At 52.6% G+C, this 17,504-nt stretch overlaps 2 protein-coding genes across 2 annotated transcripts; both read left to right on the forward strand.

The window, feature by feature from the left end:
• The first annotated feature begins 3,553 nt into the window (after nucleotides 1–3,553).
• Nucleotides 3,554–4,519, forward strand: LOC147412924 (olfactory receptor 14A16-like). Its single transcript, XM_086480800.1, has one exon. The coding sequence runs from the start codon at nucleotides 3,554–3,556 to the stop codon at nucleotides 4,517–4,519; it is 966 nt and encodes a 321-aa protein (XP_086336926.1).
• Nucleotides 4,520–6,830: 2,311 nt separating this feature from the next.
• On the forward strand, nucleotides 6,831–7,850 carry LOC147412925 (olfactory receptor 6E1-like). The gene has a single exon (XM_086480801.1). The coding sequence runs from the start codon at nucleotides 6,831–6,833 to the stop codon at nucleotides 7,848–7,850; it is 1,020 nt and encodes a 339-aa protein (XP_086336927.1).
• The last annotated feature ends 9,654 nt before the right edge of the window (nucleotides 7,851–17,504 follow it).

Consider the following 17,504-nt stretch of genomic DNA (forward strand, 5'->3'; position numbering starts at 1 on the left):
TGTGCCTAATTTCTTGCGGTTGTTAATCCACAATACATACAAAACAAGGAAGAGCTGGCTAGGAACGGAAATGTCAGGGGTGAGAAGGTAGAGTTGAGGAACCTGAGAAAATGGGAAGAAAGTAAAGAACAGGGCTTCTGGAGGGCCTGCTGAGGGACGTCCCTAGAAGAACCCACGGTCTACAGCCCTGAAGAGAAGACGAGTGCAAAGAGCTGTTTGATGCTCAAGGATCTCCTCTTCATGACCCAGAATCGTCCACCTTGACATGCTGGAAGTCACATAAAGGTGGCAGCAGGCTGGCATGGCTGAGAAAGGAGCTGCTGGATAAAACCAAGCATGAAGGGGAAGCCCAGAAAAGGTGGCAGCTGGCTGCCTTCCAGCCTCCTTGGTTCTGGGATTGTGGGAGGAGAGGGATACTCCAGAGCTCTTGGCAGCACTGCCCTCTTGCCAGGATCTCCCTTCCTCCCAAGCAGGCAAAGGCAAGGTGAAGGTCGCTCTGATGGTGAGGAAACCTGGGGGTGTTCCATGAAGGCTACAGGTCCTGACCTCCAGCCTCTGGGAAGGGAGAACAGGTCCCTCTCAGGCATTGCTCAGGCTTCTCCTGGGGACAGTCTGATCTCACGGTGCAATGGCAAGCGCAGGTGTGGGACACTGTAGGACTTCCTGTGGTGGAGATGCTCAAGGGCTCTGGCAAGACAAAAAGCCCCCAAGAGAGCCGAGGTCTTTCTCCCCTTGGCTAGGGCTGTTGTCTCAACCCCCAAGGCCTCTCAGATGACCCCTTCACCCTATGAAACCGGGACCTCAGTGCCTCCTCATCCCACCCAGGACAAACCCAGAAGCAGAGGACCTTGGCCCTGCCCTTGGCCCTGCACATCCCCACATCACCCTGCCCCAGGAAGAACCCTGAGGAACAGGTGAGGGACAGGGTCTGCCTTGCAGGGGCTGGGGAGTCAGGGCTTTCTTTTGGCTTGATGAAGCACAGCAAGGGTTACTCAGCATCAGAGCCACCTTCACCTTGCCTTTGCCTACCTGTCCTCACTGCCTCCAGTTTTCTTTTTTTACCAGCCCCCAGGGAGGCTTTGTCAGTAACATCCCCCAGTGGAACCCATTAGTGCTCCAAGAAACTTTACAGTTTGCATCTGACTTTGACTCCTCCAGAGGTTTCCTCAACTTCCCGTCAGTGTCCGAGTTTCACGGACTTCGCACCAAAACCATTAGAGAGATCATTAAAAAGTTGTTGGGCTGTTGCTGTGCTGCTGATCTGGACTGGGCTCCTGGGACAGAGAGAGCTCCTAGCAAGCAGGCAGAGCTGCAGGGAGACAGCTCTGCCCAGCAGCAGCTGCTCTGCAAAGCGCAGCAGGGCTGAGGGGGCTGCCTGTGGGCACCAAGGAGAAAGGAGCGGGGCAGAGAGAGGTTGAAGGCAGGGGCGAGGGGGAGGATGGGTGAGAGCTCACTGGAGGAGAACTCTTCCCAGCCTCTGACACAGTAAGTCTCTGGGTGCAGGGTGATGTGTCGGTGGTTCCTTGCAGGATCTGCTGAATGTGTCCAACCTCTGGGATCTGTCTGTGATGGAGAAGAGGAAGACGGGCTGCAGAGCAGGGCTTCCCTCCTGCAGTGTGAGAGGGACAGGGCATGACGGTTGCCTTCTCCTGGGCATGGCTGTGGGCTATGGACCTGGGCATGCAGCCTGCGGTGCCCAGAGCTGTCCTCCCAAACAGGTTGTCCTCACCCAGGGGGCTGTGACCTGGAACAGGGACTCTGTCATCAGCCAGGATCAGCCCTCAGCTTTCCCACTGAGCTCCTCATGGAGCTGTGGGGAGAAGCTGTGGGTGGAAGGGAGATTCCTAGCAGGGCAGGGCAAGGATCTTCTGCTGTTCAAAGGGTGCTGTGCTGCTCAGGACTTCTCACTGCTCCACATCACCCCCAGAACAATGGCAGAGGAAGCTTCTCAAGAAACACATCAAGGCAGGGCTTACCTGAATGGGATGGAACCTGTGCTTTCAGTCTTCTACTCTTAATCACCTCAGGGGTGGAATGAGGGTTTGGACATGGAAATTATTCTCTCCGTTTGGGAGAAGGCACTGAAACTCCAGATGTGTTTCACTTGGAGCATTCTAAATCTGGGAGTATCAAAAACAAACCACCTTTGGATTACAGGCCTTCCCAGCATCAACTCTCCATCCTCATCAGCAATGAACTCATGTTCCCATCAGAGCCTGGTGTCACGGAGGTGCCCCTGGGCAGTTCTTGGCTGCCAGGAGGTGTATGCAAGGCTGAGCTGCGTACACAGAGCATGGGATGGGGTCTGTGGGTGCTGCCGGGGAGGAGATGTGGGGACAGAGAAAGAGTTCCTGACAGGGACAGCTCCAGGCAGCAGAGACCTGGGCAGAGAAAACTAGAAATGTCATGGCAGTGGGAATTCAGAAAGCTCCTGATCCAATACAGAGAGGTGCTTCTGAGCAAGCCTCCCTAGTCAGCTCTGCCCCACAGCAGACCCTCTGCCCTCAAGCTGAGGGGGGTCCAGGGCAGATGCTGTCTCTTCTGCAGCAAGAGCTGCAGTAGAGCAAAAGTGCATCTCTCCTGACACATAAACCTCTTCCTTCTGCAGAGAAAAGGGACTGAGAGCAACCGGCCTGGGATATCACCAAAGTGGAGGTGCTGTGCTCTGCTGTGTAAGGAGGAAGTTTTCCCATGTGCCAGCTGTCTTTCTTTCCTTTTCCCCATTTGCAGAAGGATCAGGGTATTGCTTCGTGTTTTTCTTCTTTGTGCTGCTGTTTTTTCTTGCCTATGGAAGCTCTGGGTTGTGGGGGTATCTCAGATGCACTTTGAGATACTGGCCCTGGGAGGCTGTGGGCAACGCAGCGTGTGGAAATTACAAACAAGCTGACTCTCCCTTCAGGAGATGCTGGGCAGAGTTTTTCAGGCACCTGAGCATCTCCCGGGGGTAAAGAGGTTGAAGTGCCCTTCTCCCGTGCTGGGGGCACTTCAGCAGGGGAGGATGGGAACCTACTGACAGCCCCATTCTCCTTGACAGGCATGCTGCTGGTATCATGTCTGGAGAGAGCCTGGAGATGGAAAATGGCTGTGAGAAATGTTCTGTGTTGGCCGTGAGTGATTCCTTTGCAGACTTTGCTGTTCAGGAGAGCAGAGTTGGAAGGGCTGGGTCCCTCCCTGGGCTCTTCCCTCTCAGATACAGCTGGTCTGGGTGCTGACTCCATCGCACTGCAATAAATAGGGACAATTGTCACATGGTCACTGAGGCAAATACCTCTCACTGAACTGAAGGCACCCATTACCAGGAACACCTACCGAATGCACGGGCTGTTTGACACCACTGCAATAGCACAGGTCTGACTTCTCTGGAGCCCATGGGCAGAGCCCCTGCTCATCAATGCTGACCTCACAAAAAGGAAATGACTGAATTTACCCTTAAAAAAGAAGCCATTATGGGGGTTATCAGAAAGAAATTGCATAAGACTGGCTCAGAGAAATCTGTCCTCACTTGTCAATGTCTTCTCCTCTTTCAACAGTCTCCTATTCCTGCAGTGAGATAATGTCCAACAGCAGCTCCATCACCCAGTTCCTCCTCCTGCCGTTTGCAGACACACGGGAGCTGCAGCTTTTAACCTTCGTGCTCTTCCTGGGCATCTACCTGGCTGCCCTCCTGGGCAATGGACTCATCATCACTGCCGTAGCCTGCGACCACCGCCTTCACACCCCAATGTACTTCTTCCTCCTCAACCTCTCCCTCCTTGATTTGGGCTCCCTCTCCACCACTCTCCCCAAAACCATGGCCAATGCCCTCTGGAACACCAGGGCCATCTCCTACGCAGGATGTGTTGCACAGTTTTTTCTCTTTGTCTTCTTGATCACAGCAGAGTTTTGTCTTCTCACCGTCATGGCCTACGACCGCTATGTTGCCATCTGCAAACCCCTGCACTACGGGACCCTCCTGGGCAGCAGAGCTTGTGTCCACATGGCAGCAGCTGCCTGGGGCAGTGGGTTTCTCAATGCTCTCCTGCACACGGCCAGTACATTTTCACTGCCCCTCTGCCAAGGCAATGCTGTGGACCAGTTCTTCTGTGAAATCCCTCAGATCCTCAAGCTCTCCTGCTCACACTCCGACTTCAAGGAAGTTGTAGTCCTTGTGGTCAGTGTCTGTTTAGGCTTTGGTTGTTTTGTGTTCATTGTGGTGTCCTACGTGCAGATCTTCAGGGCCGTGCTGAGGATCCCCTCGGAGCAGGGACGCCACAAAGCCTTTTCCACCTGCCTCCCTCACCTGGCCGTGGTCTCCCTCTTTGTCAGCACTGGCATGTTTGCTGACCTGAAGCCCCCCTCCATCTCCTCCCCACTCCTGAACTTTCTGCTGGCAGTTCTGTACTCGGTGGTTCCTCCAGCAGTGAACCCCCTCATCTACAGCATGAGGAACCAGGAGCTCAAGGACGCCCTGAGGAAACTGATGACTGGTTGCTTTTCAGAAGCAGTAGTGAACTGCCCATCTTCCCCTGCATATCACTAGTAATGGAACTCATTACTGGCATGGCCTGTAGGTTTGGGAGGTTGACTTGTTTTCTTTAGTTTTAGCTGTTCTTGGTTCTGTTAAGGCTGTCCACAAACCCTCTCCTTATTCTTCATCCTACTTCTATATCAGTATCTGCCTGCCTTGTGTGCCCCAATGGATTTGTATAAATAAGGAGCTGTGCTCTCCGTGTGTTTAATCCAAATAAAGGACCCTGCACCGACTTGTTTGTCTGAGTTCCTTTCTCCAAGATCTTCTGTGGAGCTTTAGGGCCAGGGGCTGTGTGCTGAGGTGGAGGGGGCAGTAGCCACCCTGAGCTGGGTCTGCCTCTCAGCCTCACCAGCATGGCCCTGGCCACCACAGCCCACTTGCTCTGCAGAGCAGCACCACCAGTTCAGGGTCTGTGGGGAGCCTGGGGAGGGGGTGCAGGAATGGCCGTCCAGGTCAGCAGAGATGAGCTCTGTAGGGAAAAGTCTCTGTGGGGAGATGGGTTGTCCCGGGAGAAGAGCAGGGCACCGTGTGTGTGTGCAGGGGGGACATGGAAAGAGAAACCCTTTGGTGTGGGTGGCAGCTCGGGTCAGGCTGCCCTTTCCCTGGGGCAAAAGGACCTTCCTGAGGATCCCCTAGGCCAGTTGTCTCTTGCTGTCCTGGGGAGGAAGTTTAGCACGTGGGTCTGCAAGGTGCCTGAGGTGGGGATCTCCTCAGCATGCCGGCTGGATGAATGTTCTCAGTGGCCTGTTTCTTGCTCTGGGACATGAAGGACATGCAGAGGAGTGTCTGGTCTGAACCTGTGCTCCCTGGACACCCCAGGGGTGCTGCCCCAGGGCCATCCTCACAGAGCAGCCAGTAACAACCACCATGTCCAGCACTGGCCTCTCACCCCAGCTCGCAGGGATTGCTTGTCCCTCCACAGAGGGACACCAAAGGACTAGGTCAGGAGTCCATGTTTGCATTGTACAGAGCAGACGTAAGCATGCACATTGTGTGCGTGTGGGGAGGTGATCCTGAGCAAGCACAAGGGCCATCAGCTCTTAGGGGTGCCATGAAGGCCTGTGAGACAGACAGTGCCTTGAGGTCACTTCCCGTTGAGCGTAACATCCCCTGGGAAACACCTGAATGCAGCCCTGGGATGGGCTTCCTTGAACCAAGATCAGAAGCAGCGCCCTGGCTTGTGAAGGTGCTTTTGAGGCAACTGCTGTCTGAGTATGGGATAGTGGATGAAAGGCCATGTGGCTTGTAGAGGTGCTTGTGTTGTCCTATTTCCATGGAGATGTGAGTGGGCGGGAGGAGGCAGCTGGGTTGTGCAGGTGCTTGTGATGTCACTTGTGGCTGAGGAGCTCTTAAGGTCCCTTCAGTTCTCAACAAGCTGCTTGTGATGTCACATGATCCCAAGCAGGGTAGAGGGCCAGAGGTGTCCCCTGGGTATATCCGAGATTTGAGACTTGAACAGTGAGTGTCACCGACTGTGCTGCAGGTGCCTGTGAGAACTTGTTTCCCAGAGGCTCCCTCTATACTCAATGGAGACAAGAGAAAACACTAGAGGTTGGGTCCTCCCAGCCTATAACTGGCATCCAAAAGAAAGCTTACAAATCTCTTCCAGACACCCTTGCTCTGCGTTTCGGTCAGGACATTTGAGGGTAATAGCAATGAGCAGCTGTTTGGAAACAACTGCATTTGAGTGCAGGCGGATGTCAGATGAGACTGTGTGGAACCACAGAAAATTTCAGTCACTATTTAGAGTACTAAGGAAGACAAGTCAGACTTGGTCCTTATTCCCCCTTCCCACCCCTGTCCTCTCCTGAAGAAACAGAGAACAAGAAGCCATGGAAGAAAGTGGGGGATTACAGAAGAGATACTTGATATTACTTATTTTAAAATCAGCAGATTCTCAGTGATTCCTAGTCCAAAAAGGCAAGTATGGAAAAATAGAAAGAACAGCTTTTAACATACAGATTTGGTTTGATTTCATTTGTTTTGCTTTTTTAGTATTCGTGCAATAGAAGAGGAGAGTTTGGCACATAGGTGTGACAGAGGTTTGCAATAGGTCTGAGTGAATGAATTTGTGATTACCCAGGAATGGGATGAAATAGCTAACGGCCTCTTTAAAATGTGTTCTGGAGAAAGAAATCCTTTGTGAGTGTTTGGAAAGGGTAGAAAAGAGACAACAAATTCTGTGAGGACTCCCACTGAAATGAGAAACAGAAAAATTCAGGTGGGAGAAATGCTTGAAGGACTGTCTCTGTCTGTGTCATATAGCAAGACTGCAAGAAAGGAAAGCAGCACAGAAGGAAGGACAGAACTATTCACCCAGATGGTAAAATTTTCACAGTTGGTTTTTGTCAGGTTCCTGTCTCATCAGGATGAACTGAAATTGAGCATGGGAGCAGAAAATGAAAGTGCAGTTACTGAGTTCATCCTAGAGGGTTTCTCAGGGCTTGAGCAAAGACTACAGCTATTTCTCTCTCTGGTCCTTCTGCTCGTCTACCTGACAACAGTGATGGGGAATGTGACCATCATTTTCCTGGTGTGTATGGATCACCGCCTGCAAACCCCCATGTACTTTTTCATCAGCAACCTGTCCTTCCTGGAGATCTGGTTTACATCCTCCACAAGCATCAAACTCGTTGTGATCCTGGCTTCTGGGAGGAGAAGAATCTCCCTAAGCAGCTGCTTTGCCCAATCCTATTTCTATTTTGCCCTGGGCTGCACAGAGTTGGCTCTTCTTGTTGTCATGTCCTTTGACCGCTATGTTGCCATCTGCCAGCCTTTGTGTTACGCTGCCATCATGAAGCCTGAGCTCTGCATCCGCCTGGTTGTTGCTGCTTGGGTCACAGGCATCACACTCATGAGTTACCGTCTGGTCCTCCTCCACACACTGACTTTCTGTGGCTCCAACAAGATCCACCATTTTTTTGGTGACAACTCCCCCTTATTCAAATTGTCCTGCTCTGACACCAGCCTGCTTTGGAAACTAGACTCTTTTTTATTGCCATTCGTCGTACTGGGTTCCTTAGGTTTAACTCTGGCATTTTACATGGGCATCCTTCTCTGTATTCTACACCTTCCAGCAGCCTCTGGGAGGAAAAAAGCTTTTACTACATGTTCTTCCCATCTCACCACCTTGGCCATTGTATATGGGAGCTGCATTGCTCTCTACGTGTGTCCTTCAGAAGATGTTTCCTTGGAGACAAACAGAATTGTAGCTTTGCTGAACACTGTCCTGTACCCATTCTTAAATCCATTCGTCTACAGCCTTAGAAACAAGGCTGTGATGCTGGCCCTGAACAAAGCCATTGCCCGTGCAACAGTACAGCTTTTCCCCTCATCGTGATGCCTTTCTGGACAGAGATTCCAACGACCTGCTGTCATCTCTTAAATGATACCAGTGCGTATGTATGTGACCTCCAAACACAGATGCCTCAGGAGGCTGATGCTCTTGTGGGATTCTGTTGGGTCAAGGGATAAGAAGCTCATCTGCCCAGCCAAAGAAGGCACTACCAATGGCAGGAGGAGTGACTCAGTTAATGCCCTGCTCCAGCTCTCCCAGACCCATCCCAGGAGAGCCACCAGCTCATCATGAGCCCTTCTCTGCAAACTAAGAGTACAGAGGCACAGAGGCAGGTGGGAACCCAAATTACAGGCTCCTGAGGCATGAACAAGTTGTACCAGCTCCTTCCAGGGCTGCCCTGGGAGAGTATTCAGCCCTGTTGTCCAGGTGTGAAACCCATCAAGACGAGTCATTGAGAGCAGCTTTCTGGCTCACCACTTGGATTAAGGAGACTGTTGCCTGGAGGTGCAGGACACTTTATGGGATGTAGGGCAGGAGCATTTTCGGATTGCACAGGACTTACTCCGGGAAGTTTAGGGGAGGACCCTGGCCAGTGCAATCTGTTCTGTCTTCTCATGAAACTTTATTTCCAACTCTTTCCTGGGTGAGTCAATCTCTCCTCTGCGTGAACCTGTGAGCACAGGGGTGTGAGTGCAGCAACTGGTGCAGGACCAGGGGGTCAGACAGCCCTTGTGTCATTAGTGCCAGCAACTGAGAGACTGGAGTGACTGGACTTTAGAGTTTGTGTATGTGTGTGTGTGTGAGAGAGAGAGAGAGAGATGAAGGTGGTCTGTACCAGCATCTGGAGCGGGATTGAGGCCTCAGGGACTCCTATGTCCCGGTGCCTGCAACTGGGGAGGCTGGTATCCAGGGGCAGCTACTGAGGAGACCCAGTGTCTGAGCCCAAGTGCTGGAGGGAGCCACCCTGCACAGGGATATCTATAGAATAGAATAATTCCATCAGGAGGGGCCTACAACCATCATCTAGTCCAACTGCCTGACCACCTCACATCTCACCAAAAGATAAATGGTATTCTGCAGGGCATTGTCCAAATGCCTCTTAAACACTGACAGGCTTGGGGTGTTGACCTCCTCTCTAGGAAGCCTGTTGAAGGGTTTGACCACCCTCTTGGTAAAGAAATGCTTCCTAATGTCCAGTCTAAACCTCTCCTGGTGCAGCTTTGAACCATTCCCACGTGCCCTGTCACAGGATACCAGGGAGGAATGCTCAGCACCTCCCTCTCCACGTCCCCTCCTCAGGAAGCTGTAGAGAGCAATGAGGTCACTCCTCAGCCTCTTTTTCTCCAAGTTACACAAACTCACTCTCCTTAGCCGTTCCTCATAGGACATGCCTTCCAGCCCAGCCACCAGCTTTGTTGCCTCCTCTGAGCACATTCAAATATCTTAACATCCTTGAGAATTGTGGGGCCCAGAAGGGGACACAGTACTCGAGGTGAGGTCACACCAACACTGAATGCAGTGGGATGATCCAGGGACGGCACAAAGCCTTTTCTACCTACCTCCCTCACCTGGCCGTGGTCTCGCTGTTTGTCAGCACTGCCATGTTTGCCCACCTGAAGCCCCCCTCCATCTTCTCACCATCCCACAATCTGTTGGTTGCTGTGCTTTACTCGTTGGTGCCTCCAGCTGTGAACCCCCTCATCTGCAGCACGAGGAACCAGGAGCTCAAGGGTGCTGTGTGCAAACTGGTGGGTGGCTGTTATACGGAAGCAAGAAACTGCCCATCTTCCTCTGCATAGCAGATGTCCTGTACCTCAGTAGAGGCCCAGCAAGAGAGTTCCCAGCATGGCAGCACTGTCAGGAGCACTGGGTCTTCCAGAGCTCTTCTCTTTCCACTTCCACACTCTCCCTCTGAGCCCTTGGGTTGCTGTAAGGCCCGATTGCTCTGGCAGCTTGGTCACAGTCCTGCTGCGTGGTAGTCCTGTGACCGCAGGCAGGGACAGGCAATGGGCACTTCTCTGACAGAGCTGCCCTCCGTAAGAGCGGTTCCATCAGGAAAGGGGATCTCCTCAGGGCACTGCCTGAAAGCTTAGGTCTTCCTCCAAAGTCACTCTCAAGAACATGCCCAAGAAACTGTCCCACAGATGACAACGCCGGTGAACAGAGAAAGAGTGTGAGTGTGCAGGGTGTGGGGTGTGGGGAAACCAGCAGTGTCCTCGCACAGCCGGCCCTCCTGGGAGAGACCTGAAGGACCAGCAGAGCAGGGTCTTGTCTGTGCCTGGGCTCACTGGACACCCTGGGGAAGCTGCCTGTGCTGGTTTGGGCTGGGACAGAGTTAATTGTCCTCATCGTAGCTGGTAGGGAGCTGTGTTTTGGATTTGTGCTGGAAACAGTGTTGATAACACAGGGATGATCTCTTTATTGCTGAGCAGTGCTTGCACAGAGTCAAGACCTTTTCTGCTCCTTACCCCACCCCACCAGCGAGTAGGCTGGGGGTGCACAAGGGATTGGGAGGGGAAACAGCCAGGACAGCTGACCCCACCTGACCAAAGGGATATTCCATACCATGGGATGTCATGCTCAGCAATAAAACCCAGGTGAAGAAGAAGGAAGAGGGGGACATTCGGAGTGATGCCGTTTGTCTTCCCAAGTAACCGTCATGCACGATGGAGCCCTGCTTTCCTGGGGATGGCTGAGCACCTGCCTGCTGGTGGGAAGCAGGGCCTGAATTCCTTCTTTTGCTTGGCTTGGGTGCGCTGCTTTTGCTTTACCTATTAAACCACCTTTATCTCAACCCACGAGTTTTCCTACTTTTACCCTTCCGATTCCCTCCCCCATCCCGCTGCAGGGGTAGCGAGGGAGGGAGCAGCTGTGTGGTGCTTAGTTGCCGGCCTGGGTTAAACCTCGTGCCCTGGCGCAATCGTCATGGAGGAGCCCCATCACAACCACCATTTCCAGCACTGCCCTCTCACCCCAGCTCAGAGAGGTTCTTGTCCCGGCACAGAGGAACACTGAATGACCAGGTCAGACGTCCGTGTTCACATTGTTCAGATGAGATGTGAGAATGCACATCACGTCCACGAGGAGAGATGAGCCTGAAGGAGCACAAACGCCATCAGCTGTTCCTGGGGATGCCATGAAGGGCAGTGGGACAGGCAGTGTCTCAGGGTCACTTCACGTTGACATCCCCTGAGAAATCACCGGAATGCAGCACTGGGGTGGGCTTCCTTGAACCCAAACGTCCCTGGGTCCATTTCTCTTGCCGTGGGGCATCTCAGATGAGTGCAGGGCAACGGGACACACTGCAGGGTTGAGGTGCCTGCCAGCCTCTGGGAATGGCAGCAGGAGGCCAGAGAGGCACGACAACTCCTGCCCTGCACTGCCTGTGTGTGTGCGAGGGAAGGACTCGTGTCTCTGAGCAGCCCTGTGGGTAAGATGAGTGCACGAGACCAGCTCAGATGTGCTGAGGGAGCTGGTAGATACTACTGCTAAGCTACTCTCCATCATCTTCGGCAGGTCAGGGCAAACAGGAGAGGAGCCTGAGGACTGGAGGAAAGCCAATGTCACTGCAGTCTTCAAAAAGGGCAAGAAGGAGGATGTGGGGAACTACAGAGCAGTCAGCCTCCCCTCCATCCCTGGAAAGGTGATGGAACAGTTGATTCTGGGTGTCACCTCTAAACAGGGGGAGGAAAAGAGGATTGTCAGGAGTAGTCAGCATGGATTCACCAAGGGGAAATCATGCCTGACCCACCTGAGAGCCTTCTGTGACAGCATGACTGGCTGGGTGGAGGAGGGGAAAGCAGTGGATGCTGGTGACCTTGACTTCAGCAAGGCTTTTGTCACTGTCTCCCACCACATCCTCACAGGGAAGCGTGGGCTAAACGAGTGGAGAGTGAGGTGGATGGACAACTGGCTTAAGGACAGAGCTCAGAGGGGGTGCTCAGTGGTGCTGAGTCCAGCTGGAGGTCTGTGACTGGTGGTGATCCCCAGGGGTCAGTACTGGGTCCCATCCTGTGTATCATATTCATAAGTAACCTGGATGAAGGGACAGAGTGCACCCTCAGCCAGTTTGGTGACGATACTAAACTGGGAGGAGGGGCTGAGATGCCAGAAGGCTGTGCTGCCACCCAGAGACCTGGACAGGCTGGAGAGCTGGGAGGGGGGGAACCTCATGAGGTTCAACAAGGGCAAGTGTAGGGTCCTGCACCTGGGGAGGAATAACCCCCTGCACCAGTCCAGGCTGGGGATGGACTCACTGGAGAGCAGCTCTGCGGAGAAGGACCTGGGAGCTCTGGTAGACAACAAGTGGGCCATGAGCCAGCGATGTGTGCTTGTGGCCAAGAAGGCCAGAGGTATCGTGGTTTGCATCACGAAGAGTGTGGCAAGGAGTTTGAGGGAGGTTATTCTCCTGCTCTACACTGCCCTGGTTAAAGCCACATCTGGAGTGCTGTGTCCAGTTCTGGACCCTCCAGTCCAAGAGGGACAGGGAACTGTGGCAGAAAGTCCAATGGATGTTACTAAGATGATGAGGGGTCTGGAGCATTTCCCCTATATGGAAAGGCTGACAGAACTGGGCCTCTTTAGCCTGGAGAAGACTGAGAAGGGACCTTACCATCACTTATGAATATCTAAAGGGTGGATGTCAAGGGGATGGTGCCAAGCTCTTTTCAGAGGTGCCCAGTGACAGGACAAGGGGCAACGGTCACAAACTGGAGCACAGGAAGTTCCACCTCACCATGAGGAAAAACTTCTCTACAGTAAGAGTGACAGAGCATTGGAACAGGGAGTCTCCTTCCCTGGAGATACTCAAAACCCACCTGGACGCAATCCTCCACGACCGGCTTTAGGCAAACCGGCTTTAACGGTGGGGTTGGAGCATGTGATCATCAGAGATCCCTTCCAACCCCCACCGTTCTCTGATTCTTGATTCTTTCTGCAGTAGCTGATAGGTCAGCCCTTGACTCCTGGCTGGGATACGTGATTTTAGGCTCACCTCTGCCAGTGTCTCTGACAGGCCAGCAAAAGCACATTGATGGTGAGAATCTCCTTCCCTAAGAACCTGGTAGAGCCATTCAGGAAGAGGGCATGGATAGGGGTTGTCACAGCTCTTCTGCTGTGGAGGGCAACTTTGGTTGAAGTGTGGGTGAAGATGGTAGGGTAGAAAACCGTGAGGGAGGTGAGCAAGAGAAACTGTAGTGGTGCTGAGTAGAGAGGAAGGATCACCTCCACCAACCCTCTGGCAGTGCTCTTGCCAGCTGCTGCCCAGGATGCTCTTGGCCACCTTTGCTTCAAAGGTGCAAAACCGGGAGAGGACAAGGATTTGGGGAGCCCTCACACATCTTCTTGGTTATCAGCAAGAAAATGCATTGAGGCTCTACTCTGTTGTGCATGATGGGAGGATGAGGGCCAATGGGCGTCACCTGAAAGAAGGGAGGAAATACTCTGTTCACCAAGACACTCAAGCACTGCAGCAGATCTCCCAGAGAGCTGGTGTCGTCTCTGTCCTTGGTGCTTTTCAAGCCCCAAATGAATGAAGCCATGAGCGACCTGCTCTGACCCCAGAGGTGACCCTGCTGTGAGCAGCAGGTTGGCCTAGAGACCTCCTCAGGTCCCTTCCGGCAGGAACAATTCTGTATTTCCATCCCCCACAGATCTTGCCTTCCTGATGGAGGGAAATCATGCAGGTGCCTGCTGACCTTTGACCTCAAACAGAAAGTTTGGTCAGATGACCTGTGGCTTTCTTGTCCCACTCCAGGCATTGTTGCAGAGATGCAGGGCTGCCTGGCAGGTGCCCCCAAACAGCCCTCATCAGCTCCACGACATCACCTTTTCTTTCCTTTTTCCCTCACTTCCTGGTCACAATTTCTTCCCTTTGACCATCCTTGTACCCTCCCATGCAAACTGCCCATCTCTGCTTATCCTTTCCTCCCTGCTCCTACTCTGCCTTGCTTTGTACTTTCCTTTGGTGTTTCGGAGCTGGACACCGTGGGAATGTGTCCCTTGGTCAGCACTATCACTGAACAAGTGCTTCCTGTTATGATCTGTAGTGCCCTGCAATTCCTCATGCTGTTGTCTTGTCAGAGGCACCACAGGTCAGGGTGAGCCATCTGCGGGTGCAGATGAAGAGCTGGTCCAATGGTGCTTCACTGCTGGGGGACCCTGGAAATCTCTGGGATTTGGCGCTAGAAACCCCAGGAAGCTTTGTGAGGAGAAGTGGTGAGTCCTTTATGGGGGCAGAGTGAAACCATAGCTGACGGCAGGCTGGGAGCTGAGCAGCTCAGGAGTGACCCTGAGGAGAAGGGCCTGGGCACTATGAGGGATGCCAGAGGAGCTGGTGGTACACGCTCACCGTGTGGAAGGCCAGCTGCAGATGGGGCTGCAGAGATGGGTCTGCATTAGGGGGTGCGTGGCCACCCAGACAAGGGACCTCTCATCCCCCTTGGCTCGGCACTGCTGTGGCCACATCTGGATAACTAGACTCTGGCTTTGGGGCTGCCTTGCCTGGAGGAATGGGGAGGAAACGAAGGACTGCCGAGGAGATCTGCCAGGCTAGAGTTTGGAGCCTGTACGTGGAGGATGAAAGTTCTGGGCTTCTTTAGCTTACTGAAGTGGAGGCTCAGGGCACAAGAGCAGCATGCACCTGCTTGAAGGGTGGTTTCAGAGCTGATGGAGATTTTCTTGGTAGTGGGAAGAGAAGGAAACCTCCACAAAGTGCAGCTTGGAAGGTTTAGACTGGAGATGAACCCAAAAGAGATGTAACTCCAAGGGTAGCTTTGTGGTGCAAGAGTTCACCAAGAGGGGTCTGGATCAGCCTATGGCTTTGTGTTTCATGGAATGGCCAGCAAGAGTGGAGAGACATGAGGGAAGGTGTAGAAATTGTGGGGTGAGAGCTGGGTGGGAAAGCAAGCAGGGTGTGAACAGCCTGAAGGGAAAGAGGGGCAGGCTTGGGGCAGGGTAGGACAGCCTGCAGTAGAGATGGCCAAGGGCTGTAACAAGGCTGAAAGGTCCAAGAGGCCTGAGGTCTTGGTCCTCTTGGCAAGAGCAGTTGCCTCTGCCAGTGAGGCTGGTGAGATGGAACTTGGAGGGTGTCAGGATGGGCCTTGGCAGGGCCTGAGGGTCAGGGCTTGGCCTTTCTGCTTCCTAAAGCAAAGCAAAGGGTTTTCTCAGCATTCCAGCCCCCTGCACAGGGCCTTGGCCTGCCTGCAAGCACGGCCTCCAGTGATCTGCTCTAAGGAGGCCCTGGGGAGGCTTTGTCAGTAAGGGCCCTCAGGGGGGCCAGTCAGGGCTTCAAGGGACTTCTGGGCTTTGCTTCTGACTTTGACTTCTGGAGAGGTTTCTTCAGGCTTCTCTCAGTACCTGAGGGTCATGGAATGAGCCCCAAATGCCCTAATGAGCTGTTTACCTTGTCATTTTCTTCAGGTCTTCAAAACTTGCACAGATAACTGGAGCTGTTTCATAGTGTAGTTCAGGAGGAAGTTTTCAAAGTGCATCTAAGAATTTTTTTTTTTTTAAGGGTTACACCTTCTGCCTTTTCTTTCAGAGAAGGGTTTAGAGCAGTATTCTTCAAGTGCTAATGCTCCAGAGGGTCTCCTGAAGTGGTCTGAACTGGTCGGAAAAGCAGTTTTTTGAGGTCTGACACTGTCTGGGCAACCTTGCTCCTCACTTCCCCAACCCCACCGTTTTCCTCGTTGTCCCCTGGAACCTGCATCACTTTTTGTGACATCAGCCTTCTCCCCTGCAGTCTGCAGCTGGATGTTACAGCTCCATTGCATCATCTCCCGCCTGCTCTCCTGACAGACCCGGCTGCACGCGGGCACAGAAGAACTTTCCTGATGTGTAGAGAACAGTGCGGCATGATAAAGTTTCATGAACAATAAAACACACTCTGCAAGCACATGCTCTGTCCGAGATGTCTCTAATGAGCTTGAAATTCCTACAAGCGATAATCTGAGGAGAAATATCTACAGTAGGTGGATACAAGATAATTAGAAACAAAGACAATGAAAGCGTTGGCTAAGGACACAATCAGACTGTTGAAAGACAGGTAAGATTTTACTGCCTGAAGCTCAAAACAGCAACCTAGGTGAGAGGCATCTGAATGAGCAAAGATTAAGGGGAGGAGGAAACCAGAGAGTAATGATCTGACCAGTCTGCATCTGAAAAGATGACTTCAGAAATGGTCATTGTATCCTGAACAGGTGCAAATATCTGAAAGATTAAAGAAATTAGATCCACCGTAGAACAGGAAGAGCAGTGTTAGTGAACTCCGAGGGGAAGATGGATATTTCTTTGGAATATCCCTTTGGAAAGGTCATGGGAATGGCAGAGGTCTCTTCTGAGAGAGGACAAACATCCATCTTTGAAAGAGGCCAAAAGTGCATCCCAGGGAACCCCAGACTGTACAAGCTCATGCTGGGGAGGAGTGTGACATCACTGAGAGTCCTCATGGGTGACAGTTCTGAGCACCTGCGAGAGAGTGACTGTCAACATGGACTCTCCAAGGGTCACTCGTGCCTCACCAACCTGACAGCTGCAGTTGTGCATGAGCAGATAAAAACTGGCTGCCATTTGCCTCAGCTTCAGCCCAACCCTTGCCGTGGTCTCCCTCAATATTCTTCTACCCAAGTCAGGCCATTCCAGTCGGGACGGGTAGAGAAACATTAGGTTAAAACTGCATTAGGAAAAGCGATGCTGGCAGGTGGAGGGAGGTGACCCTTCCCCTCCACTCAGCACTGGTGAGGACACACCTGGAGTGCTGTGTCCAGTGCTGGGCTGCCCAGGGCGAGGAAGTTGCTGATCTACTAAAGCACGTCCAGCAAAGGGCCACAGAGCTGGTTTAAGGGACTGGAGCAGCTTTCATAGGTGTTAAGGCTGAGAGTTGTGGGACTGTTCAGTCTGGAGAAGGAAGCTTGGAGGGATTTTATTAATGTATAGGAATACCTGATGGGAGGGCATGAAGACCAGGGAGCCAAACTTTTCTTGGTAGTTCCCAGTGACAAGGGGCTGATGGACACAGATATATAGACACAAAATTCTGTCTGAAAGAGGTAAATGCTTTTTGACTGGAAGGGTGGTCAACAACTGGAACAGAGTGCCCCAGTGGATTGGTGGAGTCTCCACCAACCGACCTCGACCAGGTCTTCAGCAACCTGCTCCAGCTGGCCCTGCCTCAGCTGGGGTTTGGACTAAATGATTTCAGTGTCTTTAGATGACCTTTGAATGTCCCTTCCAACCAAATCTATCCATGAATCTATGATTCTAAAAGCTCATTTTGGTGAGGAGTGTGCCATCAATTAGAGTCCTCTTGGGTGACGTTCCTGGGCCCCTAAAAGAGAAGAACGTGTCCAAATGCAGGCAGAATGGACTTAGCAAGGATACATACTGGGACGTACGTGGGGAACACACAGACCTTTTCTGGGCCCTGTTCAATTTAATACCTGTATCCATGACCCAGAGTTGTCACCGTGTTTAACAAGAACAAATGTCAGATTCGACTCCTGGGATGAAAGAACACCAGTCACAAGTGTAGACTGGGAGAGGAGTGGGTGAAGAGCAGCCCTGTAGAACGGGATCTGGGGGTGCTGGGTGACAGCAGGCTCAACAGGAGTCACCAAGGTTCCCCATCAGCCAAGAGGGCAAACTGGAAGCTGGGGTGCATCAAACAAAGTAGAACCAGCCAGCCCAAAGACGGGATTA

This window comes from Leptosomus discolor, unplaced genomic scaffold (assembly GCF_034619465.1).
Source record: "Leptosomus discolor isolate bLepDis1 unplaced genomic scaffold, bLepDis1.hap2 HAP2_SCAFFOLD_35, whole genome shotgun sequence".
Taxonomy (NCBI): Eukaryota; Metazoa; Chordata; class Aves; order Leptosomiformes; family Leptosomidae; genus Leptosomus; species Leptosomus discolor.

Coding starts and splice junctions, on each gene's coding strand:
- LOC147412925 (XM_086480801.1), top strand. CDS start 6,831: ATGGTAAAATTTTCACAGTTGGTTTTTGTCAGGTTCCTGTCTCATCAG.
- LOC147412924 (XM_086480800.1), top strand. CDS start 3,554: ATGTCCAACAGCAGCTCCATCACCCAGTTCCTCCTCCTGCCGTTTGCA.